Genomic DNA, 24,805 nt, shown 5'->3' with positions numbered 1-24,805 from the left:
AGGTGCCTTGTAAATCACGGAGGCTAACTTTTCTTAGCCTTCCTGAAAGGTCGGCAGGAGCGGCGACCGCCCGCCGCTCCGGTGCTACTTGTCATCGACCTTGCCTAAATAAACAGTCACCCTGCTATTTCAGGTTTGAAGATCATTAAAAAAAAAAGAGTGCTTGAGGTGAACGACGAGCCGAGCCGGCGGTGCGGCGACAATAATATCCCCGTCAGCGTGCGTGAGCCGGCGGGTTTGACGATTAATCAAAAACGGTGACGGTAATTATGGTTTCAATTAGTTTCCTGGCCTCCGTGGAACAACAAGTTATAAGGGGGGAAAGATGGGCTGCCCCTGCACGGTGAAGTTAAAAAAGATTTTCCGCCCCATTAAACGGAAAGACGGAGGAAATAATAATTTTTTTCCCCGCCAAACTTGGACTCCCACTAATTGCTTAAACATGTCTGCTATAGATCCATATGTGAGTCGGTTTTGGCAGAACACTCGACTCACTTCATTCAGAGGTGTTCTTTAATCCCATTCCTTGGCCGCCGGGAGAGCGGCGGAGGAAGGGCAGATCAAGTTTAGTCATAAACTACTGTCCGGTTATTTACGAAACTTTAAACAATTGTATCTCAAGAATAACAATAACAAGAAAAAACCTTCCTTTTTCCCCCATCGTTGGAACACAATCTAGGTTGCAACTCTGAGGTCAAATCCAACAGTATAAGCAGTCATTTGGGTATAAATAGCCATGCTAACGCACTCGTTGTGCTAGTTTAGTGGTGGTGGTGGGAATATCTGCGCAGGTCTATCAGGAAACCAGGGAGAAAACATGTCAATGTCACGTTTTAGCATGTGTTAGCATGCTGAACAAGAGCAAAAGGGTCGGTGGACGGGAACGGCGGGGATGGGGGAAGAAAACTTTTGCCTTCCAAATTTGGTCGACGTCTGAAAATTTGGTGAAGCGGAAACGGCGAGACGACACAAACTGTCGATGAATCGTTTAGCCTCCGCCGTCGGCACCCCGACACCCCACAGTGTCAGCGATGCAGCCCAAGTCGGACTATATTTATCTGCTTTTGGGCCGTTTCCAGTACTCATGAGCAAACGATGTTCCGACCACATCTCTCCCTCCGGAACATGCCCGGATCCATCTTCTCTTACGTCCTGATTGACACGCACGTGCGTATATTAGCGCGGTAAAGAACGGAACCGCCGCTCTCTCCAGACCACAGCCCAGTTAGCCCGGCCTGCCTGCTGCGACCCTGGCCGGGGCCGTTTTTCCAGACACCAGTCCAGACTCATACTATCCATTTCTGCAGCCCTGTGGGTTTTTTTTTTTTTACAAGCAAAAATGTTTGCATTTTAAATAAAAGACTGATTTTGCAGAAATTTTGATTAAGTTTTTTTTCTGTGACGGTTTTGGTCAACCAGAAAATATCCAAGAGTGAGTAAATGTAGCGCCACTTATTGAATTAGGATTTAATGTTTCTGACTAATGCTCCAGCAGTGTGCTTGAACAGGCTAGGGATGCTAAGCTAACTCAAATCTAAGGACAGACGAATAAGCGGAACAAAAGTCTGCTGACGTGAGTAGCATTATGGAACATATTTTAATAAGTTAACTTAGCAACATGCTAAGTTAAGAAAGATATTTCTTTCATCTCGCGCTATCTAAAAGTTAAGATTATTTGGTGTAATTATATTAATTAATCTGGAAAAACTGTTTTAATCACGGATCTCCTCTGGAATCCAGACAAATTTAGCTCCAGATGTTTCGAGTTAAACACTTTGTTAGTTCATATATCTGAATTGAGCTTCTCCGACGTACATCTGTCCAACATCTGTAAACATATGGATGGTTTCCTGTTGAGCATTTGGTGGTTCTTATGAAGACGTATAGGAATCCTTCCTTTAATGGAAGCTAGAATGACCTCACTGGTTTCTCCGAGGTCAAACACGAAAAGTCGGCCTTTTCTCTTGGAAATGAAATTCATCTAAATTTTCTCGAGCCTCTCCAACCTTCTTTTGTCCCGCATTCTGGTCCTGTCCACTGCACTTAACGCGGTCCAAGCGAGGCCGTAATTCACATACCGCCCCCCCCCTTCCCGGACGCGCCTCCAACCCCGTGAACTGTCTGTCAACCCTTGTTCCCATGGCGATTACTCAGAAACCCTGGCCAATTATCCGCCGCTCTTCGGCGCGCGCTGTAAGAGTGGCTGGGTGGGATGACACGCCGGCGCTCTCTGTCACCGCAGGAGATTTGTGTGATGGGTTAATGAGGAGATGCCGGGGGGGGGCATCGCCGAGTTCATGTTAGTTTCCAGCTCCGACAGCATTGAATGGTTCGCAGCGACGCGCGTCTCTAAGTGGACGGTAAACAACGGCCTGCGTTAACCTCGAGGCCTGCGTCTGAACAAAAGAGCCACGAGGGGTAAAGGCCGCGTCACGGAGCAGGGCGAGCCACCTGAAGGCCGCGCTGAGCAACCTGTTGCACTCTGGAGGCCCGGCGTCTCCGTTGTGTGTGTGTAGGTGACGCGTCCTCTCAAGAATGCGGCTCTCTTCCTCCCGCGGCTCTCTTGAGTTTCCCCTCTCGCTGCTCACTTCACTCGCACGGCCGAGGGAGCTGTCGCTTGAGGAATCTGGAAAACACCAGCGGGGAATGACAGGAATTTCTGCCTTTCATTCCCCCCCCACCCGCCGCCCACCTTCTCAGCCCCCCCCCTCCACCACCCCCTTAACTCTGGATGCCTTCGCACAGCCGGGCTCTTGAGTTTTCTCTTGTTTCTGAACGCAGCCCAACAATAACAAGCTCTCATAAACAAAGAGGCTTGTTGATTGGGGGGTTGAGATGGAGAGTGGCCGCCGCTGGCCAGCACCGAGGGTTTTACTGGCAGCGGGCCCGCGCGTCTGAAAGCAGAGGCTGCACGGAAAGACGGAGAGAGTTTTAAAGGCCATGTCAGGAAACCAGAGAAGAAACAAGAAAATTGTGAGGGAAAAATCCTTTTTTGGGGGGGGAAGATGACACAATTTAGTGGCTTTAAGAAATGCAGAAAGTTATTCTCGTGAATAAGATGGATGAACAATTAACTATCCAGTTTTCTGCTAATTTCTATGATGCACTTAAACGCATCACGCTGCATTATCAACTGTTTGGTGTCGCGCGCCCCCTCGTGGACACATCCTGTCGTGCACTTCCTGCCATCACGAAAGCGCAACACATTCACAGAATATTAGATTTGTTCCAAGAGCATTGCAGTTTATTGAAATCACGTAAAGCACTCACTCACACGCACACACACATCAAAGGGAAGGTCCTTCAGCTGGAATCATTTACTGGCAGGCTTGAATGGATCGGACCAAACCTTCACACCTTCGGGGGGGAAACATAGCATTAATGCAAATATTCCACTAATAATGAGTCAAATTAGCTGTCAGAGAATTTGTCATGAAGTCTAAGTGGTGTCTTAGGCCAAGTGTGGGTCAGCACACAGGACATTTGATGATTTTATGGGTTTAAATTCTGTTAGCAGCAGAAACGAGTGTGTTTGGGCAGATATGAGCTCTTACCTACAGGCTGCACATCTGCCTGGTTGATTCCATCCCGATTCATCTTCTGAACTTCTCCTAGACGAGACAAGACATCTTTAATTCAGTGGCTCCTGTCAGCAGCAGGGAGATTTAGATTCAACATCTGCAGCGTGTTTAGACATTTGTCTCTCCATGAACTGGTCTGGAATGAAACCAAGAACCCTGGCGTGACTGCAGCTCATATATTCACAACTATTAAAGTCAATGGTTTTATTATTCCCCTGTTAAATGGAGTGATTCACTCGCTTTAAATTAGCCGCATTTAGCACAAGAGATTTGATGTGTTTACTTACACGGGTTTAATTGAATTTTTAGTGGCATAAAAACTGAAGATACGAGGTGAAAACTAGATAGAGGGCAGATGTGAAAAATTTAAGGTTTATTATCTTACCAACAATGGCGCCGGCCAAACAGTAATCATAATTCTTTTAGCTTAACAAATAAAAGTGACGAAAGACGGAATAATGAAATCTCGACATTAATGACATTAAATTTGGCGTTGTGCGATGTCCTGCTGTCTAAAATAAAGGTTACGAAAGTCAAAAACACTTACTGTACTCTCTTTTATGCATGTAAGGGTAGAAAAATATGGGGTAAAACGCAGCGGCAACCGCAGTCACAAACCCACCGAATATTAGCGCTATCCGCGTGTTTTTGGACATTTTATAATTTCATCTGGAGCCCGACTCTCACCTCCAGGAAAACGCCGTGTTTGCAGCGACTGTTTCCGGCGTAAAGGTCAGCAGAAGCACGGCCAGCGGAAACGCGAAGCTCGGACGGTTTGTTCTTCAGCGGCACCCGTAGTCTTAAAATGGCGACGTCACAGTCACGTGAAAAACAATAATAAGGAAGTGTAGGAATATTTACAGCGCTTTTAACGAAAATGAGGAGTTTTTGGGGTGTTTTGGCATGTTTTGTTTGTTGTTTTGACTTTTTTGCAGTGACGGAAGATGACAAACCAATTCAGACATTTGTGATCCCTCACAGTCACATGGATGTTGGCTGGGTTTACACAATTCAGGCAGGTTCAGTCTAAAGTGCATCTGAACAGTTTTTCCACCCTCCTTAGTCAACAACAGCTACTCATCTTCATTTAAAACATCACTGGATTTCTTTTGCAGTGGGGGAAACAAACATATAAGTACAATCATGTCTACTGGATCCACTGAGGCACAATATTGCTTCTTTATATGCTCTTCACTTTTTTAAAATCCTATAATCCAGATTTAAGCAACCTGCACTTTGCAGCATCTTGTCTTTGTGTTGTGTGTGGTTTGATTTATACCGTAGTTTGTCCACAACCAAAGAGCTCTGTGGCATGATGTGTCCATATGTGTGTTTTTGGTTCATCACCTTTCAGGAGAGCATGCACGCCTACGCGGCCAACGTGTACACCACTGTGACCGAGGAGCTGTCGAAGGCGGCGGAGCGCAGGTTCATCGCCGTGGAGCAGGAGTTCTTTAGGCTGTGGTGGGACACCGTGGCCACAGACACCCTCAAGAGACAAGTGAGGGTCTGGTCTTTCCTGTGGAGAGTTTGAAATTGTCGGGAATTGTTGATTGACACACTCTCGATGTCAAGGTGCGGCAGCTCGTGAAAGAGGGCCGGCTTGAGTTCGTGCTCGGGGGTCAGGTGATGCACGACGAGGCGGTGACCGATCTGGAGGACGAGATTTTACAGATGACAGGTGCTCCTACACGTTTCAATCCAAACCAAATGTCAGGTTGAGGTGGGGGGGGGGTGTCCCGACCAACGCCTTTCTGTGCCGTTTCAGAGGGACACGGTTTCCTTTACGAGACTTTCGGGGTGCGTCCCCAATTTTCCTGGCACGTGGATCCGTTCGGAGCCTCGGCCACCACCCCGGTCCTCTTCGCCCTGGCTGGGTTTAACGCTCACGTCATCTCCCGCATAGACTACGACCTAAAAGACGCCATGCAGAAAGACAAAGTAATCACCGACAACAGATGACATATGTGTTATTTTCTAAGCTGTTGAATTTCACGACCACACAGAAGCCTCAGATGTACAAACGTTGTTGACTCTTCCCTGGAATAGAAACTCCAGTTTGTATGGGGAGGCTCTCGCTCTTTAAAAGAGAAGCAACTGATCTTCACTCACACTATGGACCAGTTCAGCTACTGCACCCCGTCACACCTGCCCTTCTCCAACAGGTAAGTCCAGGTGTTCTCCAGCATCTGCTGCAGGTCTCGCCCACAAAACAAAAAGGGTCGCGCTTTTGTTGTCGCAGCTCTGGTTTCTACTGGAATGGAGTCGCCTTATTCCCTGACCCACCTAAGGATGGAGTTTACCCCAACATGAGCCTGCCCGTCACCAAGGAGACGGTGCACGCCTATGCAAAAACTATGGTGGAGAACATCAAGCAGAGAGCTGCCTGGTTTAGGACCAACCACGTTCTCTGGCCGTGGGTGAGTAAATAGAATTTCAATCGACCAAAACTCGAAACCGAGCTGCTCTTTCAATATCTTCGGCGTGGCTAACGGCTAATGCTAACCTCTGCTCTGATTCAGGGATGCGACAAACAGTTCTACAACTCATCGGTTCAGTTCAGCAACATGGATCCGCTAATGAAGTACATCAACCAGAACAGCAAACAGTTTGGGGTCACAGTCCAGTATTCCACTCTGGGTGAATACTTCCAAGCCGTCCACCAATCAGATCTTATCTGGGAGCAAAGGGGAAGTGAGGATTTTCTACCGTACTCTACAGGTGAGAATCTGAGAGCGCATCAGATTTGCTCCTCGTCGCAGGTCGGGTTGAGACCCTTTTGTCCTCGTCTCAGAGCCGCACCAGGCGTGGACCGGGTTTTACGCCTCCAGGAATGTTCTGAAAGGAGTCGCCCGAAGGGCCAGTTCGCAGCTGCACGCGGCCGAGACTCTGTTCACCCGGTACAGAATTTGCTTTCCCGATGGACCCGTGGCTAAAGACTGGGCCCTGGACAAACTGAGGGCGCTCCGCTGGGCTGTGTCTGAGGTGATCCTCCAAAATCTAAACACCTGGAATGGAAACCAAACAGAACCAACTCTTCTGGTGTTTTTAGGTGCAACATCACGATGGCATCACTGGCACGGAGTCTCCAGAAGTGGCAGACATGTACCTGCAGCATCTGACACAGGCCATGATGGATGTGGAGGAGCTTCTGGCTGCGCTCTTCCTGCTGCCGCATGGCCTCGACACGTCCGACATTACGGGCAGCCTCTACGGCAAGACAGGTCTGTAACACCTCTAAAGAGGACTGCGGCACGATTTGGGATGCTAATATTGCTGCGGTGTTTCAAATTAGCGCAGCTACGCTAAAAAAGAGCTTTCAATAAAGTTACTTGACAGGATTTGTCTCAATTTTCCAGATGTTGATGAAGGTTTGGAGCAACATGTCATTGTTTACAACCCGTTAGCATGGAACATCACCACTATCATCAACACGACTGTAACCTTCCCGCACGCCACCGTCTTTGATGATGACGGGCAGCCCGTGCCTGCACAGGTATTTTTTTAAATGTAGAGCATTTTCACTGTTTTCTTAAGTATCGGGTTCCTTTTACACTCAGAAACTCTCGAATACTGTAAAAATAATCCTGATCAACTCGGTCTGCTGCAGATTCAACAGTCGGCACATTCAAACGCGACCTTTGATCTCTTCATGCTGGTGGAACTGGGAGGTCTTCAGCACAGGAAGTACCTGATTAAGCTCTCAGAGAAGCTCTGTTCTCAGAAGTCTGAGTGTGGGTGGACTTACAGAGCTAAAGGCGTTCTGTTTGAGAGGCGTGGCGTCGGAGGGTCGCCGAGAACAGGGAGAAGGCTCCTGCCCGTTCTTAACGAGTGCTACAGACTGATGTTCGACCAGGATACAAACTTGCTCCACAGCATCACTCATCTGTAGGAATTTACTCTCTTTCAGTCTCCACTTTAAGCTTCCCAGTCGTAGCTTTTCCTGACATCACATCTGGCCACCAGGGGGCGTTTCTGACTGTGTCTATAGAAAATAATCAGAAAATGTGTCCTTTTTTCCCCTCGTATTTTGGCAGTCAGGACAAAAGGAGGGTGAGGATGACTCAGGATTTCTGGGAGTACCATGCAAACGGCGACACAAAAGCAGGGCCCATCTCTGATAATTACATCTTCACCGGCAACAGTTCAGCCGTGCGGGCCTATAAAGCCGTGCAAATGGAGATTATTCCCGGGAAGGTCGTAACAGAGATCAGGCAGCTCTTCTTCAGGTGCGTAAAAGTACCAATCTTCTAACCTTCCCCGTCACAACTTGATCTGTTGTCTGTCGATCATTCCAGGGAGGAGAGCGACCGGGACTACGCCTTCTCCATCACCACCCGCGTCCCGGAATGCTACGGGAGCAGAGTGAGGTGTCACAGGCTGGAGCAGACGTACTCGCTGGGGCCCCTGCGCCTCAACACGGAGGTGGTCCTCAGGAGCAGCACCTCTCTGAAGAACAATCAAACCGTGTTCACAGACGATAACGGCTATCAAATGATGGAGCGCAAGCACAGGATGTTCATTAACAACACCATCGCAAGAGTAAGAGGACTGGACTTCCCAGAACTTTCCCGTGTTCCCGTAGATGTATTACATCTCTGTATTTCAGAACTTTTTCCCCATGGTTCGGACGGCGTACATTGCAGACGCCCTCAGCAGGCTGGTGCTGGTCAGCGACAGAGCTCACGGCGTCTCCAGTCAAGCTGACGGACAGTTGGAGGTACTGTTATCGACTGATCTCTGAACAGAGGAAGAGAGCAACTCTCCCCGTCTGCTCGCCCACCAGGTCATGCTCCATCGGCGTCTTTGGAACAACCTGCCGTGGAACCTGGGCTACAACCTGACGCTGAACGACAGCTCGGTGGTGCGGCCGGCTCTGTGGGTGACGCTGGGCTCCGTCAACACCACTTCCAAGCTTCACCAGAGGGAGGCGATAGAGCTGCAGCACAGGCCTGTTGTCATGGCGATAGACCAACCTGGTGAGCGCTCCTGGCTCCATAATAATATTCCCTTGCGCCGCTTTCAATTGTGTTTGTGTTTGGCGTAGAAAAACCTCGGCAGGTGAAGGAACCCAGGAAAGGTTCTCCGTCGCTGCCAGTGGTTCTCCCGCCCAACCTCCACCTGCTCAGCTTCAGCATCCCTGGATGGAACTATAGCTCAGATCACCACGTGCACCTCAGACGGGTTCAGTCAGGTCAGATGTGAAACTTTCATTTTTGCTTTTTTATCCCATTTATCCCATAATTGACATCATGGACGGTGGATCTTGGCCCTCCAGGTCAGGAGCTGCGTTCTGAACCGGACTACAGTCGGGTCCTGTTGAGGATCATGCACATTTTCGAGGAAGGAGAAGATGCAGAGCTTTCCAAACCCGTCACCATAAACATGAAGGTGTCGACAAACGCTTCACCTCAGCACCCCCACATTCAGTAACCTGACTCCTGTTCTTCACTGGTTGTTATTTCCTGTTTGAACAGGAAGTCCTCCAAGGTGTGGGAGAAGTCAAAGTGCTTGAGGAGCGTTCTCTCACAGGAACCTGGGACATCGGCAGCCTGCAGAGGTGGAAGTGGAAGACAACAAATAGCCACGAAACCGGTGAGAGAGCCGCATTAGCATTTGTTGCCCATCGCATCGCTCTTATCTGTTTTCTTTACTCCAGATGACAAACGGCAGCAGGGCAGCGCAGAGTTCAATGTGACCATCGCACCAAAAGAGATCAGGACCTTCTTTGTGCAGTTTGAAGCCAGGAACTTTTAGGCCAAGCTATTTTCTTTATCTTCTGTGAAGACAGATTCTGTGATTGACCTCTTGCCTTTGCACACAGTGTAGCTGACTAATGATGTTAATTGAATCACATTAAAATTATTAATTAAACGCATTTTTGTCTGTTCTTTTCAATTTCTTTGTTTGGCTTGTACCTTTTCTTGAGGAAAAAAGTGGAGTTTGCGCCCTATTTGCTGCCATTTTTCACCAGGTGATTGTAGTTCACGGTGACGCCACTAGAGGCCTCTGTTCCGCCAGTATCGAAAATACCTCGGCGGTCAAACCTGACGAGCCACCACCCGAGCAGGACAAACCAGAATCATCACATCAACGATGATTTGATCACGTTTCCACAGAAACAATGGAACCATCGCCTGTGGGCGCGTCACGATCGCCGATGACGTAGACGACGCCGTCGGTTTCCGGACAGGATGAGCAGCGTGAGTCTTTTCTCTCCATCTGCAGGATTTCGAAGATAACAATCAATCTTCTGCCTGTTGCAGGACTGCCAGCATCTGCATTTTTTAAATCATCCTTTATGCGCACAGACATCGAATGCATGGCGACTGTTACCTCATTTTACGATTTAATGCGCAAAATATACGTCGTTACCAACACCCAGTTATACCCCCAGTTTTCAACCGAATGACTCCTAATTATTGTAGTGATGCGTAAATCAACGACGGTGTGATTAATACATGCACAGAATTTGAAATGTTGTACGTCATAAATGATCTGATGCAGAAACGGGAGAAGGAGCAGAGGAGGAAGCTGCAGCAGTTCCTAAATGACCTGGCTCTGCTGGGATCACTACAGGTCAGTGAACGCACCAGTGGCGTTCATGTGGGCAAACCATCTTTTGTTTTTAAATCTCCTTCGTCTCTCAGGGTTTTAAATACTTCCAGCCATGGCTGAGAGGGAAGGAGGAGCTGCTGCTTACAGTCGTGAATGAGGATCTGGTGAGTTTTCAACATGAAGCCTAAACAAAGCCTCCTGGGGTTCTGACTGACCTGTGCCCCCCCCCCCCCCACCTGTTGGGTAGGGCTGGCGTTCACCGGGGTTCGTGGTGTCCAGGGCCTCCTCTTCCTCAGCCACCAGCAGCTGTAACAGCAGCGACGTCTCCACCAGCAGCAGCTCCCCCAGCCTGGACAGCCGGAGCAGCTCGCCCCTGCCCGGAGAGCCTGGAGGCCCGCAGCCCGACACTGGTGCCAAGACACAGCCACAGGCCGCCAGGTGACTGCAAAACACGTCATTTATCACTGTTTTTTTGTGCGTCACTTCCTGTTTGGACAGGACAGTTGTGAGATATGATTTTGCTAGCGTTAGCTAGGACGCTGGTAAATGATTGCTAAAATATGCATGACTGGGTGCTTCTGTCCTCAATTATATCCATTAGCAAAAGGCTCCTAGCAGAAGTTGCCTGGTTCTGTGTGAAATTTGGGGACCCCTGGTGGCTAGAATGCAGATTACGCCTGTCCTCAGCGTCCTCAGACGAGGATAGATATTTTTGTGTTTAGTATCACTTAACATTAGCGCTGGGTGGGTGGGGTGGTTACATTCCAACTCTCTGAACTGAACTCTTGGCCTGGAGCACAAAAATGCAGGGTTACGACTGGAAATTAGGGTTACGATTCCTCGCCAGGTACACGGTTCCTCGGGGCGACGTCTGAGTGCTTATCCCAGCTCCCAGGTGAGCAGTTGAGTGCAGAGTCCCGCTAAAGGTTTATTTTTCCTGGCTGCGCCGCTCCTTCCAAATCGCCGCACGAACCTTCCAGTCGCGAAATTTAAAACGTGCGCGATCCCGCAGCTGATTGAATAAAGCAGCTATTCAAGCTGATCCGATTTGACTCGGCCAACCGGGACTGCAGCTCCGGAGATGCACTGACTGCTTCCACTTAGCAGCGAATTCTGACCACGTTTGGGAGGAAATGTCAGGTTTGTTCTCCTAGATGCAGGATCGATCGTTTCCCAGAGGTTCTGACTTTAGAGAACATTAATTGACCTCATCTCGTGTCCTCAGGCGGCCCTGCGGCGAGGAGCATCTCCTCCCAGCCTCCCCCAGTGAACAGGAGATAGCGGTGCCTGTAAGTGTTCTCACACACACACACACACACACACACTCTTCTGGATCAACCGCCTCCCTCAGAGTCTTTGGACCGTGTTCTCACAGGAGGTGAACTGCACTCTGTTTTTATTGGCCGGCTACATCAAGTACGGGCGGCCCTACGCCTGGATACGTTCCAACCACGAGCGCCTGGTCAACATCGGAGGCACCGTCTCCATGGTCAAGGACACGCCCATGAAGCTCAAGTCCATCGCAGACTGGCAGACACGAGGTACGGGGTGGGGGGGGCAGTTTTTCTGCACAGATTCAATAATTGCACGTTTTTCCATGAGCCTAATGGGACGCAGATGTCTCCACGCTAACCTCCGCCGAGGCTACCGTGTGGTGTGGATTAGTTTGGTGGAAATGGTCCAGGGCAGCGCTGGAGTCACTTGATGGTTTCCTCAAGGGTTTTTGTGGTCTTGGCCCAGGTGTTCGGGTGTGGGACGTCGTCAGCGAGCTGGTGTGCCTGTGCACCATCCCCTCTCCATCCAACCCCTTCGCACTGGACACGCGCTACATCAAAAACCTTCCCCTCCCCGACCGCTTCTTCGTCACGGGCGCCCTCCTGAACTTTCTAGAGACGTACGTGGTCTACGGCAACCGGGACGAGATACACTACGACAAAGGTAGGCTGGGTCATGTGGCCGCAGCATTGAAAGTGACCAGCAGGCGGCGCAGTTGAGCTACCTCGGATTTTTCAAGGTTTCCTGACGACTCCTCTCTTCCAGTTGTGGAGGAGGTGAAGCCTCTGAGGCGCCTCCACATCCAGTCCCTTCTGGAGCTGCAGCGGCTCAGAACGCCCAGCAGCCTGGCGGTCCAGGAACCATCAGCAGAGGAGTGACTTCTGCAGCATTCGTGTACAAATAAAGACTTTTTGCGAGCCGACGTTCGTTTGTTGAACCTCCCTTTCAAGAGAAGAAACATGTACAGAGTAATATTGCGTCACTGGTGTATGTTGACTAAAGTTTTAAGGCGGTCACATGGGTATTTTTAAAAAATATATAAGAAATAACCCTGGGAACCGAGTCACATGCACCACATTCATCATCTGTAAACATCGCCCCCTCCTCCACTCACGTGCAGGCGTAAAATGGAGGTTTTGTTTGTTCAGCCAAATATAACCTCAGAAATAAACCCGCAAGGGTTCGAGCTGGCTAAATATTTGTCTTCCCCAAATTTACGGCAGCGTGGCCAAACAAGGGTGTTCTATAAAAAGTTTATTATTTCATAAAATACATATTAAATATGTACAACAAAAAAAAACAGTACATCGATAAAACGCGCTTTTCTAAGACCGGCCGAGTTTTTAAAAATCATACAGGTGTATAAAATGTTAAAAAGATGAGCGGCACGAAAAAGGCAGCACTTTTAGCTTAGTGTTGGTTGCAAAATCACGTAGAAGGAAGCCTGATTCTCACTGTAAACAGGGCAGGACGTTACACAGCGACACAGCTGCCTACAGACGGCTGTAACTGGAGCCGCCCCCCCCTTCCTGGTTCGGATCACCTGGACGGGTCCGACAAACGCTCCTTAGCATGCGGAGTCACGGCTGGACGTGGGGAGGAATCTGGGGGATTTGGAGGCGACTTTTCACCTCCCGCTCGCCCGCCTGCTTGGAATGCAGGTGCACGGCTGCACATTCCACACGCAGGCTCCACATGGGAACACAGCGTTCCCAGTGTTCGGACGCAGACAGACAGAAATGCTAATTGTGCGCCGCGGCAGACCGTCTGGGCCTTTTGTGGAGCAGGGTACTTGTGGGACGCCACTGACCCTTAGTTGGAGCCGTATATGGGTAAACCCACCTTGATGTGCACACACAGGTGGTGAGCTGTTAAAAATCAAACGTGTTGTAAAACTTACGACTTAAGTTAGGCTGTGTTATATAGTCAGAAATGCTGTTAGCTTGGAAACTGCTAACAGCAGTACTTTTTTTTTTTTTTATTAGCCTCCCATTCAGCCCGTTTCCTGGCGAGTTTAAAACAAATCAATTTGATAAATTAAAATAAAATAGTGCTTCTGCAAATCGACTCCACAACAAAATAAACCGTAAAACTTCCGAACTGTGAGTTAAAAGACACGTTAAAAAAAAGGTCAATTTCCAGTTGGAATCAGGATCGCGCGACCAGCGTCGATCCTGTCGTCTCTCAAACTTCCAGAAGGCTAAAAGTTGAACACTTAAAAACAGACACACCAGCCAAAACTCACTGGGAACAAACCAGCGCAGTGGAACCAGTCACACAGCCTCCGACAAATGAAGCCGTTTGTGCCAAACTGGGCACGTTCACACACCCACTGACTCCAGCAACATCCTCTCAAAAGTCCTCATGTATCCGAATATGGACTCTGCTACTGCCCAGTTTTACCCCCCTTTTGTCCTCCCTGCTGGTGTGAAACCGCCACACCCCCTCAGTTCAGTGCCATCAGGTTGAGTCCCTCCCCGCCGGTGGAGGGGTCAGAGCTGCGGTTCAGTTCCAGCTGTCCGAGGAGGATCCTCTCCTGCTGATGGCCCTGAGGGGACTACGAGACACCGAGCCCCTCTTCTTCCAACGAACTAGTCAAGGGACAAAAAAGAATGTCGCGTTAGCGTGGCAGCCGGAAAAATCGGGCACATGAGTGTAAACACCAATTACGAGGATCCAAACGGTCGCAGCAGCTCGTCAGCCTTGACCGCGTCTTACTACATCAGCTATTTCAGACGTCTTATCTGTTTCTGGAGACGTTTGCGAGCAGGAATGCAATAAGCACCTCGAGTCAAGGAAAGTGTTTCATCGCCGTTACAGGAAGCTACGACCCATGACAAGAAAATTTTTTAAAAGATACAATGTAGATAAGCTTGTCCGGATGAGCTAATTAAGAATGCTTCGAGATAATGTCCAACAGCTGTTCTCAGTACCTAGCCTAGCTTAGAATAGCAGTTTCAGCACATACCTTCCTCCCTAAAGGCTATGCTAAGCTAACCAGGGTCTGGTTTTGTAGTTGTCTCACATGAGTTGTACCCGTCTGGAACTGAGATTTGGTATTTGCACCAAGTCCAGACGATTTGCATTGATGCTTAATACAAAAAGCTTAAAATGCCACAAAGCTGCGTCAGCCTCTCACCTTTTCCCAGGCTAGCGGGCAGCGTGGAGCTCTTCGTGTTGGCAGGGGAGCCGGAGGACTCCTCTACCCGTTTGCCCTTCCCCTCGCCCGGCGGTAGCGTGGCCGAGCCATCCTGCTGCCAGTCGCTCAGCGCTCTCTGGAAGGAATGTGCCAAACAGGCGGTCATGTCGCGCGCCCGCTCCGCTCGGCTGCACCAGAACACGCGGCACTGCAGCTGCTGCCCGTGGTGCTTGCAGATGTACAGGAAGACGTTGGGCCGGTTGGCGTCGGCGGCGCAGTACGCAATGTCCTGCAGGTAGGTCTTCGTGAGCTGGCGGCCCGTGCTCAGCTCTTTGACCTCGACGTATCTCGGCCGCACCACCAGGGCGTGATCTTTGCCCAGCTTCTTTCCGTTCGCAATTCCTTCTAGCAAGTGGTTGATGGCCTCCTGGGCCTGTTCCCGGTCCAGGGAGAAGATCTTTTCCGTGCCCAGGTAGTGCACCTTGAAGAGAGGGTCGCCGTGGGACAAAGACTCGGTGCGGTCGCGGCGAAAGCGGCGCCGCAGCGCTGCGGGGGAGTTCTTAATGGTCTGCATGAGGTGGAATGTACTCAGGGACATTTTGAAACTGCGTTTGGAGGAACTTTCAGCAAGCCCGATGGTCAGACCGTCCTCTCCGACGTCTCTCCCGCTATCCCGCCGACAGTCTGTCGACGTAGCGTGGTTGCATCCACTGCCGCTATCTGCAACCAAGGAGACGATAAGACGTCAACAGTGAGCCTATGAACAGCGTCACACTTTTACTTTGACACAAAGCTTGTGACACTGTGGAAAAACAAAGGCCAACAGAAAAGAATCCGTGACGCAAGTGAGGAATATTCATTCACCACAGCCGTTAAATATTCACCATCAGGTCTGGCTCGGGCTACATTTTAGAAAAATACTAGAAAGGTAAAGGTTGATGTAACCCAGGGAGTAAAAACTACCCTCCTATCACCTTGATACCTCCATGACTTCGGTGACCTTGCCGACTCAGAACTTATGCAACATCCACATCAGCCCCCCCATTGTCTCCCATCCTACAAAATCCCAGAACAGCTTGTTCCCTATTGTGTTAAAAATGTTGTGTTTTCCTCCCTTTCTCTTTTCTCAGCCATTCTTCTAACATCCTCGCTCCGTCCTCGGACAAGGGTTGCAGAGAACCGCCAACGGTTGGGGCCATTGTTGGAGTCCAGGAAACAGCTTTGCTACCCCCCCATCGCCAAAATATTCCTCTCTGAAACAATGGCATGCTTCTGAGAGTGTGTCACATCTTAGAAAGGATGTCAGGACATGCGGGCAGTGTCCACAAAAACTCCAACATGCACAACTTTCACCTAAAAAAATTGAAGGTTCTACATGGTGAGCTAATATCATTCATTCTGATGTTTAAACCGTAAACCAGAGATAGTTGCCTCACTTATAAGCCCCGCGCTAAATGAACAAGGTGCCACTGTGCAGTCCATCAAACAACCTGGAGCTTTAAGAAGAGTCGCCTGGCGTAAAAACGTGCTGCCAGACCAACAAAACCCGCTTTAGGTCACGTCTGCTGGCAGCCACACTCCGTCATTCACAGCCGAATTAGGCGTTAAGGCTCGGAGAATATGAACCAAGTGGAAAGACGCACAAACCGACTTCAATCTTCGAGCATGAACTAGATTAACTTGAAATTGACGAATTTTCGAGTGCGGTTCGCAGAGCATCCGAAAACAACCCATCTTCTTACAACCAGTTGCGTTCTTGTTGGATAAAGTCAATCCGTGCAGTTTATAAGAGCATTTGCCCCTAAACTCTCATCCCAGTTTCTGGAAGTTCAAACTCACCTGGACACAGTCTCATGCAAACGCCCTCCTCGTGAACCGCTGCGTCGCGCGCTCCTCGCGGACCACCAGGTTTACCTGCCGCCTTTATATCTACAAAAAAAACCCAAATTACATCCGACGTAGTTGCGTTCAAACTCCTTGTGAGCTCGGAGGGTAAGAGCGACGTGGACGTGACCCGCGGACTGATTCGCACTGTGTTCTGAGGGGGAGTGAGTCGGTCAGCTCGCGGGGAGACCGTTTTTAAACCGAGTGGGCGCGAGCTCGTGGCGCGCGTGACCGCGCGTGGACGCGGAGGGGGGTTTCAATGATTTACAAGTGAGTCGGTACTGACGGTGCATGGCGGGATGGCTAGCAGTTGACTAACGTAGCATTTTGTAGTTACAATGGAATTTGTGGAATCTAATCGGGGTGAAATATATAAAAATAATAATAGTAATTGATATGTGTCCATAAGTTAGCTCCATTTTGAGCTTTACACAATTAAATGCTTCAGAACATATTCCATCAAAATTATAATGGGATGTTAGCCGCAACTGGCGGTTTCGGTATCCGTAGCTATCCAATGATACCATTAGCAGAAACTTAAAGTGGGCAACACGTTGCTAATTACCGCCATTGTACAAGAATGTGGGCGAACCCGTCATCACATCAGTCTCCCGCCCAATCACCAAAGATTCGGCTGTTGATCGAGATGTTTCCCTACATTTTTAATGATATATGACTAAAACTTTACCCAAAAAATGATTATAAAGCAAGTGCTGTAGCCAACTCAGAGGGGGTGCAGGTGTGAAAAACGTAATTGACAACGGACCTCAATAAATAACTAATCTGTCACCAGATTGAGCAGAATTTTATCAAAAAACGTTATAAACACAATTTAACACACAACTCAAATTTATTTTAACATTTATGAGTTTGTCTGTTCTTTTGGAAGTGAGGTAATTACAAGGCTGAAGCTAAGCTGAAGCAAAAATGTTTAGAATAAAATCTATTTTCTTGCAGACCTTTGGTAACATTCTGTCTGCATTTAACAAACCAAAATTACAGAACAAAATCCTTCATTTACTCAACAAACGCACCCACAGCGTCCAATCAGATATAAGCTGTTAAGAAAGACAATCTAGCTCAGTGACATTGTAGGTACTGATGCAAAGTTTCATAATGGCTCCTTCAAGTACTGTATATTCAAGGCTGGGAAAACATCTGAAACCCACTACCTTTGATTACCGCTACGTCACAGCTTGTCTATGATGGGGGCCACTGCCCTTGCTGGTTCGGATCTGCTTCGAGGGGCATTCAAACGGTGGCAGGGAGAAAACCCTTAATAGGTTCCATGTGTGTGTGCACTTATGAGTGTGCCTCTGGGTGTGCCTGACGTTGGGGAAACAGTGGAGCCCCTGTTTCGACTGGGTTTGGCCCAGTAAAAGTGGAGGTCTGAACGTCACACCCGCGTCGGTGCCTAGCGGGACACACTGGAACTATTCTCGGGCCGGTGGTGACATAATGGAGCATCTAATGTAGGTACACACCCACTCAAAAGAGTGTGTATATAAAAACAGGCAAGGACAGGGTAGGCAGCTTGCCACAAACTCTTCAGGTTTTGTTCAGACATGTTGAACTGGAGCAAGAAAGAGCTCTTCAGAGACTGAAACACAGAACGAGGTGACAAATGCTCCTCTCACTGGTCAGCATTAACATTCAGAATAGAGTTGAACTGCTTCAGATCAAAACAAAGGGCCTGCACTTGATATGCTACATCCTTAATCCCAATTAAAGTATCTCGGACTGATTAACTACACCTTTCATATTAACGCTGTAGCTTTTGCCACTTAATCCATCATGTCAAATTAAGCAACTGATACACAAGCTAGCAGGCTGCAAAGAACTATCATTTACAGGCTTCTTCTGAGAATGCTGTTTGATTTGGGGTGAAAAACACCAAGCACCCAACAAGTTGGAGTAATTCAACTGTAGTACATGGGTGTGTTACTGTCACTGGGGAATACAAGATGGTTTCAGTGAAGCTGTCACGTTAAAGTGTTTAATTTTAGGCAATTTTAATCTTATCAATAATAAACCCATTGAATGAAGCTACCTCAACCCACCTAGGCAGTGTTTTGTGCTAATAAGAGAAAGTTAGATCTCAGATCAAAATGCCATCTAAGCGCTAACGGTCAGTAATTCATATATTTATCGAGTGCTACCGATGACTGAAACCGTCAAGTTTACGAAATAAAAGGTAAATGTGAGCGAGATCTGTGACGGCAGGACGGGGCTGGGCTAGCTTAACTGTTCAAAGTAGCAGAATATTTCGGCTCCTTGAATGGTCAGTGTCAACACACGGTTGAGCCTGGAGGAAATTGAGGATCTCTATGAAAGAAAAGTTGGAAAAAGGAACCTTCAACAGGCCAGAAGAGGAAACCACCTCAGGCTAAGTTAACGAGTCTAAGGGCTTTGTTCCACTTTTCCAAGTCACGTAACTAACTCAGAACATAATATGGAATGACGTTATTGTTAGAAACCAGGCAATCACAGAAGTTCTGGTAAGTAAACCTGATGCAACATGAACCGGCCTTTATTATTAACATTTTATCCTCAGTTCCTCTTTTGGAAAGTGGCCTTCGTTGATTTATATCCTGTCAAATGAGAGCAGCCGTCTGGTTTTCAGAGTTCCGGCAAAGCCAAAAGAATACGACAGTCTGTCCCTGTCATCAATAAAGTTATAAAAGCATCATTTCTACCTTTGACCTCCACCAGTTACCAGAAATGTCCATCAGTCTTTGCCAAGTCATCATAGACATGGACAGAACTATATGAGGCCCAATGGGCCCCAGTGTTTCGGGATGCTAACATTAGTTGTTTGAGAGTTTATTTTGTTCTCAATTAAAAATAAAATACAAGATCTCAGGATGTCAGCTGGTCAGCGGGGTGCAAGGGCCTAACTATTGGACCGAAGATGTGGAAAAAACACTTGGGCGTGACATTAGAGAGAACCATTATCATCGGCTGGCTTCCCTCCATAAGCAACATGGATGTTGGGGCATATGTGGTGTCCAGGGTGCAGTACATTAGCATTAGCATACATACTAACATGTATTTATTCTCATCATTTCCAGCCTCACAGAGTTTTCTACTCACCATTTACCTGAATCCAGAATGTTCTGCATCGTATCACAAAGAGGAACTCTGCCGAAGGGGTGTGGGGATACGGGTACATGTACGCTAAAGGTAGATTTATGGCTCAACCTACAATGTTCTCAGACAAGTATTTCAGGGCAGAACACGATGAGATAAAACCTACTTTTGTCGCTCTTCATAGGTGAGTGTCAGGTGTGTGTAAATGACATTAAATCAATCACCTGTTTGACATTTCAGGTGAGGTGTGCTACGTAAATCTGCTAATTAAAGTTTATTATCCTTCACAATCTGCACGAGGTTGTAGTTCTACCAGTTTGGTGAAAAAATAACTCGGAAGAAGATTTCATATTAAATTAGCATTAAGTAAAGACTGCGGTACCCTAAGTGTGACTCACTTTCCCAGTTGCTGAAGTTGCTGTCGAATCTCCATCTTCACTCCCTTGTTGCACTTTCAACCATAACAACAGGTCAGGCCTTCAGTTCTCTCACTCTTCAAGTCCTTCCTGTTATTCCCTTCAAATGCATGAGTCAAATCAAAGGATATAACTCACCGAGTCCCAACAATAGTGGAAATGTTTTATCTAGGATTAGCTTGCCGCGGCGTTGGTTGCCTTTATGTCTGGTGCCTCTTTACGGTAAAGGGTTGCAGAGGCAACTTCCTCAGGATGTTGCTGCTGGATGCTTGCTCGTGCTCTTCTGTTTGTGACTTTTCACGTGTTTCTCATGCGGCTGTTCGCAGGAACCTACGGGAATCTCAGTTTTGTTTGCAGTGGGCTCGATTGTTTGCCTGGGGTAAACACGAAAAATATCGGGCATTTAAAACTGTCTGTGTCCTATTTTAGGACCCGTCCAAAGATAGTAAAAATAGGCCACTGCTGAAATGTGGTATTTCCAGATAGGTGCCATAATTTTTAGTCATTTTATTTGTTTATTCTTACAGTATCAATGTCAGCTCATGCATGTTAGCATGCTAACATTAATTTGTAGCTCAGCAGGCATGTTGTTCTTTTACATAGCACTGCTAGGAGTTAAAAACTTTGATATTTGAAAAGATAAATAAGTTCGAAGATAGCTAGCATTTTCCAAATCTAGCTAATCTGTATAAAGTGACCAAATCGACGTTGTGCTTGACCTGAATGAGCTTTCTGTGTTTTGGTCTGGCTTTACTGTTTTGAGACATTTTTATGATTCGAGTCCACAATAACAGGCTAATTTACCATTTAGCTATGTAGCTTCAGAACCAGTCCAGCATATACAGAATTAATTATGGGTGCCATACTTTACACGGTAAACGAGTGTTGTCAGTGAACTGGTGTGACCTCGATGTCTGCTTTAGCCTAAGGCTAGCCTTTTAGCTAAACCAGGACGAGATTTTAATCATCAAAAAAGGGAAGCTGAGGTATCTATGCAAAAGTGATGGGAACAAGACCACAGTAAACACTGGATTGCATTATTAGCTTTCCAAATTAAGAGCACAGGCCACTTACTAGGTATCCAGTCTAGAATGTGACCCTTGTCTGGTGCAAAGCGAGTCAACTTAATGTTTACTCATGTCAGACTTTCACTGTTTTCTTTCCTCTTAATCGTCTACCATGGGGGTCACATGACTCACCTTAGTTACGTATGGCGGGTGGGCAAATGAGAAGCCAGAACACAGGAACATCTGCTTTAACAGACGCAGGCCGATGTCCTAATAAGGAACGCAGCGAGGATGACAGCGTGTCTGCTTCTTCGCAGTTATCTTTCACAGCAGTTGCCTCAGTCTGATGAGCTCATTTCCTTTATTTTTTCTGCTGAGATGGCTGCTTGGGTTTGGATTTAATGCGACAGGGAGGAAGGGTCTGTCTGGGGGAATTCCTATGGCTCACTTTTTAATGCTATCACCATTAGCAATCTGTGAAAATATACTACTTCTGCTTGTTCTCACTGTAGCTGCTTCCTGAATTACGTTCGCTAAGACTTTAGCCGGTTAGCGCAAGCCTCATGCAGGGCTTTACGCTCATGCACAGGCATCAGCAAGTTTTGCTAATTATGGAGTGGAAGCAACAAAAAAATATCTTGTAAAAATGGAATTTCTGGAAGCTGCAGTAGGAAGTGTGCAGTGATTCCACTTTTGTCTCAACTCGGATTTCTTTTTAGCCACTTTCCGCCCTTTTAGAAGCTGATAAAAACGTTGATTGCTTTACTGTACAAATGTTCTAGAACCCACAGACCAATCAGGTGTTTAGACTAAACAGGATGAGGCGGTGGCTTCCTGTTCAGGCCCGAGAGAGCAGACGTTACCCTACAGATTTTCTACTGCAGTATGGTGGCGGAGGTTAAACTCAAAACCCCAGACAGCAAAATGTTGGCTTGTAAAGGCTGAAAGCAAGCAACTAAGGTCACAAATGCCTTCTGTATACCTCCCACAATTTAATACTCTCCATGCTAACAAGCCACTTTAATTTATTTTAAAAACTAGGCTATAATAGTTCGGCTTTACGAGCTAGAATTGATTAAAATGATTGAAAACACAAAGTTAACATCGTGTTGAAATATTTGTGTCGCTTTATGATCTTTAGTCACTAGATATTAGCTAATAGGCTTGAGTATATTGATAATATTAATCTACTTTAGTAAAGATAAAAACTGATTTTATATTGCCAGACTTTCGAATATTCGTGCTAATCTAACGGCACAACCTTCCAACGAAAAACAAAATGATGACAGATGACAGGAAAAAAACAAAACCAAAGGGCTTTGACGTGTGTGTGACACATTTTGGTGTATCAAATGGGAAGGGGTCACCGAGTCCTTCCTAATTTACAATGCCGATACGCCCACAGTGGGCCGTCTCTTAGCAACTAGGATCCCAACAGCATCACCCAGGCGCAATAAAAACGCCTCCTTCTGCATCACAACAGCTACATCAGGGAGGCAGATGGAGTCCAGAGCGTGGATCACTTCTGCATCCCTCAGAGGGTCCGGCGTGATGCTGACTCATGGCTGCACACATGGGCTGAACGCACGTCATGGAAGGCAACAGACAGGCCGCTGTTAAAAATGAGGGCTGCACTGTTTTTTCTGTTCCAATCTTATAAAAGCAGCCATTGGTCAACCGTAAAGCGCCACAACTGGAGCTAAAAATAGAAACAAATGTTCTCCCCCACCTCCTCCCATTCAGTTCCTCCCCACCCTCCAGCCTGCTAAATGGAATGCACTGTAAAAGGTTATATTTAGCCAAAGGAAAGTCTGTAGCCAACATCTGGGGAGGTGTGAGCTATACATCTGTAATTACTGAAAAAAAAGTGTTTATGAACTGGGAAACAAATGTTATCATCATTTCTCAATGAAGCCTAGAAGGAATCGCTCTATAATCTCAGATTTCTGACCGAATTCCTCTGTAATTTGGCAGCGTTGTTACCGTGAACGCTTTCGTCTGGCTTCTGTCTGTCTGGCGGGACTCAGTGACATCATCCTTTCTTTTGGCAGCTAAATTCACAATCTGATGACGTGCACAGCGTGCGTCAGCAGAGGTGGGTTTAAGTAAAGAACAGCTGTTTTTGTGGTGTTAGTCAAGTTAGTAAATCACATGACTCAAAATCAAAATTGACGGTTGTGTGATTTAAAGTCAAGGAAACAAAGGTCATCATGCCCAAAAATAAAGTGAGTAAGTTCTTTCTCCATTTGGAACACAAAAATTACAAGCAAATTACATTCGAGTAAGAGTACTAAAAAGGTTTAAAACTCTAGAAAAAAAGAGATGAGAATGGTGTATTCAGTAAACGTCTTGACAGACGAGGATACAGTGACACCTGTAGGTCAGGAGGCCACACCAACTGCCATTTGGGCACAATGCCAACAACTGTCCCAACAACAGTGGCTCACAGTGGTTGACTGATAATCGGGTTATTTATTTTTGTTCCCATTTGTTTTATGCTTTTAACAACAGAACTATGTATAGTGTGAATGTGTCATCAATTGTGCTTTGATTCTTTCTATTCTTTGTTCATTGGATCATAAGTCTTCCAGTAATATTCTTGCGTGACAGCCAGTGTCAAAATAAAGTCCATCATTCTAGTTTAGCAACATTCGTCCACGTAAAAACAGGTTTTCAGCAGTTGTGATATTCAAACTATTAAAGGGGCGTGGAATGGATCCTCTCATGCGAGGTTGGGTGTGAACGATTGCAAAACTTTCTGGCGAGGAATCCCAGGACAGCATTGTTGTTGAGTGACAACTGGTGTCTTAAGTTAAAGACATACATGCATAGACACGACATTGACTGCCGCTGCTCAATGCTGCTGGGGCTACAGGGCGGCCATCTTGGTACAGTGCTACTCGCTCCTCAGTGCACATCTACGGAGAAATGAAGCTACACAGACATGATAGACATAGGTACTTTACAACGAAAGGAACCTATTAAATGTTGAGGTCTTTTGAAACATTGATTAAAGGTTATACATTGAGTTTGAGGATAATTATAAATATTTTATTTACCATATTATTGTTAATCGGATCATCATATTAACATTATATTGTCATGGCTATTGCTATCATAATATTATCATTGCTCTTATTTTTGTGATTACATCATCATTACGTAGATATGGGATCGGCTGTCTCTATTGCTTAGAGCAGCTGACCATCAGGACAGCTAGCAACAACTTCCACGATTTATCACATCTTATGGTCAATTTTGTGAACACGAGTGGCTCCCATGAGGAGCATTTTGTTGAATCCTGCTGGACACAGAACTTTTCTCCCTGTGGCTCCTGAGTCTCTCTCTCACCATCCCCTGATCGGTATCATCATCTCGACGAATAATTGATTGATTCCAAATATTCAAACTAATCAGATTCTTTGAATTGCCAGAGGGTTAATTAGCAGAACTTTGAAATATTGAAGAGAAGAATTTGAACAATAGTTGCTAAAACTTTTTTTTTTTTTGACAAAGTTAATAAGTAGTGATCAAATGCTTACATGGCATCCCTAGCCCGCCTTTTTTATTTGGAGGTAATTTATAGATTAAAAACATCGCATTTTAATCAGGTTAGCTATTTTACCAGTAGAAATAGAGCTGGTTATAACACAGGGTTCTGTCCCTCCTGTCGCTATTTAAAAAAAAAAAACCCTCCTCATTCTACATTATTCCTTATTTACATCTTGCGTGTGAAAAACGATCCAAGCACATTTGGTCTGTGGAGCATGTTGATAACATTAAGTAAAATTAGAATTTGGGTAGTAAAACCAGCATTTAAAAAATAAAAACAACCCGTAGAACCGTATATTATAG

At 46.8% G+C, this 24,805-nt stretch overlaps 4 protein-coding genes across 5 annotated transcripts; 2 read left to right on the top strand and 2 right to left on the bottom strand.

Moving 5' to 3' along the window:
* Positions 1–3,222: 3,222 nt before the first annotated feature.
* On the bottom strand, positions 3,223–4,344 carry smim20 (small integral membrane protein 20). The gene is made up of 3 exons (XM_057027156.1): positions 4,129–4,344; positions 3,555–3,611; positions 3,223–3,357 (listed from the first exon to the last, which is right to left on the bottom strand). Exons 1-3 carry the CDS (start codon positions 4,235–4,237, stop codon positions 3,314–3,316), a joined length of 210 nt encoding a protein of 69 aa, XP_056883136.1. The 5' UTR covers positions 4,238–4,344; the 3' UTR covers positions 3,223–3,313.
* A 1-nt stretch (position 4,345) lies between these two features.
* Positions 4,346–9,459, top strand: man2b2 (mannosidase, alpha, class 2B, member 2). The gene is made up of 19 exons (XM_057027152.1): positions 4,346–4,596; positions 4,936–5,082; positions 5,157–5,262; positions 5,350–5,522; positions 5,631–5,746; positions 5,824–6,001; positions 6,104–6,302; positions 6,376–6,566; positions 6,634–6,805; positions 6,941–7,077; positions 7,192–7,469; positions 7,619–7,810; positions 7,880–8,123; positions 8,191–8,301; positions 8,368–8,560; positions 8,629–8,775; positions 8,860–8,972; positions 9,059–9,176; positions 9,241–9,459. Exons 1-19 carry the CDS (start codon positions 4,459–4,461, stop codon positions 9,336–9,338), a joined length of 3,051 nt encoding a protein of 1,016 aa, XP_056883132.1. The 5' UTR covers positions 4,346–4,458; the 3' UTR covers positions 9,339–9,459.
* A 145-nt stretch (positions 9,460–9,604) lies between these two features.
* si:dkey-19b23.7 (uncharacterized) lies at positions 9,605–12,336 on the top strand. Its single transcript, XM_057027153.1, has 8 exons — positions 9,605–9,784; positions 10,089–10,160; positions 10,232–10,303; positions 10,387–10,577; positions 11,365–11,428; positions 11,515–11,680; positions 11,880–12,077; positions 12,180–12,336. The coding sequence occupies exons 1-8, from the start codon at positions 9,776–9,778 to the stop codon at positions 12,290–12,292; spliced, it is 885 nt and encodes a 294-aa protein (XP_056883133.1). The 5' UTR covers positions 9,605–9,775; the 3' UTR covers positions 12,293–12,336.
* A 317-nt stretch (positions 12,337–12,653) lies between these two features.
* On the bottom strand, positions 12,654–21,408 carry si:dkey-19b23.8 (low density lipoprotein receptor adapter protein 1). 2 transcript variants are annotated; one of them, XM_057027154.1, is made up of 5 exons: positions 21,143–21,161; positions 19,926–20,317; positions 16,393–16,482; positions 14,554–15,273; positions 12,654–14,005 (listed from the first exon to the last, which is right to left on the bottom strand). In XM_057027154.1, exons 3-5 carry the CDS (start codon positions 16,406–16,408, stop codon positions 13,920–13,922), a joined length of 822 nt encoding a protein of 273 aa, XP_056883134.1. In that variant the 5' UTR covers positions 16,409–16,482; positions 19,926–20,317; positions 21,143–21,161; the 3' UTR covers positions 12,654–13,919. The 2 variants fall into 2 exon arrangements, with proteins under 2 accessions (XP_056883134.1, XP_056883135.1); XM_057027155.1 differs by lacking the exon at positions 16,393–16,482 and having other exon boundaries at positions 21,143–21,408.
* Between the last annotated feature and the right edge of the window lie 3,397 nt (positions 21,409–24,805).

Source organism: Takifugu flavidus, chromosome 3 (assembly GCF_003711565.1).
Source record: "Takifugu flavidus isolate HTHZ2018 chromosome 3, ASM371156v2, whole genome shotgun sequence".
NCBI classification, from domain to species: Eukaryota; Metazoa; Chordata; class Actinopteri; order Tetraodontiformes; family Tetraodontidae; genus Takifugu; species Takifugu flavidus.
Note: the sequence above shows the minus strand (reverse complement) of the source record. Positions and strands in the feature narration are given on the sequence as shown.

What these genes read in the sequence shown, in the direction of transcription:
- si:dkey-19b23.7 (XM_057027153.1), top strand. An exon ending in CAGTCGTGAATGAGGATCTG is followed by an intron (nt 10,304 to 10,386) that starts GTGAGTTTTCAA and finishes CCTGTTGGGTAG; the next exon opens with GGCTGGCGTTCACCGGGGTT. An exon ending in ACACAGCCACAGGCCGCCAG is followed by an intron (nt 10,578 to 11,364) that starts GTGACTGCAAAA and finishes TCGTGTCCTCAG; the next exon opens with GCGGCCCTGCGGCGAGGAGC.
- si:dkey-19b23.8 (XM_057027154.1), bottom strand. An exon ending in GCCCGCTAGCCTGGGAAAAG is followed by an intron (nt 14,006 to 14,553) that starts GTGAGAGGCTGA and finishes TCCCTTGACTAG; the next exon opens with TTCGTTGGAAGAAGAGGGGC.
- man2b2 (XM_057027152.1), top strand. Translation starts at nt 4,459, where the DNA reads ATGAGGAGTTTTTGGGGTGTTTTGGCATGTTTTGTTTGTTGTTTTGAC. An exon ending in CAGCCTCTACGGCAAGACAG is followed by an intron (nt 6,806 to 6,940) that starts GTCTGTAACACC and finishes TCAATTTTCCAG; the next exon opens with ATGTTGATGAAGGTTTGGAG. An exon ending in CATGGCGATAGACCAACCTG is followed by an intron (nt 8,561 to 8,628) that starts GTGAGCGCTCCT and finishes TGTTTGGCGTAG; the next exon opens with AAAAACCTCGGCAGGTGAAG.
- smim20 (XM_057027156.1), bottom strand. Translation starts at nt 4,237, where the DNA reads ATGTCCAAAAACACGCGGATAGCGCTAATATTCGGTGGGTTTGTGACT. An exon ending in CATGCATAAAAGAGAGTACA is followed by an intron (nt 3,612 to 4,128) that starts GTAAGTGTTTTT and finishes TGTCTCGTCTAG; the next exon opens with GAGAAGTTCAGAAGATGAAT. An exon ending in GGCAGATGTGCAGCCTGTAG is followed by an intron (nt 3,358 to 3,554) that starts GTAAGAGCTCAT and finishes TCCCCCCCGAAG; the next exon opens with GTGTGAAGGTTTGGTCCGAT.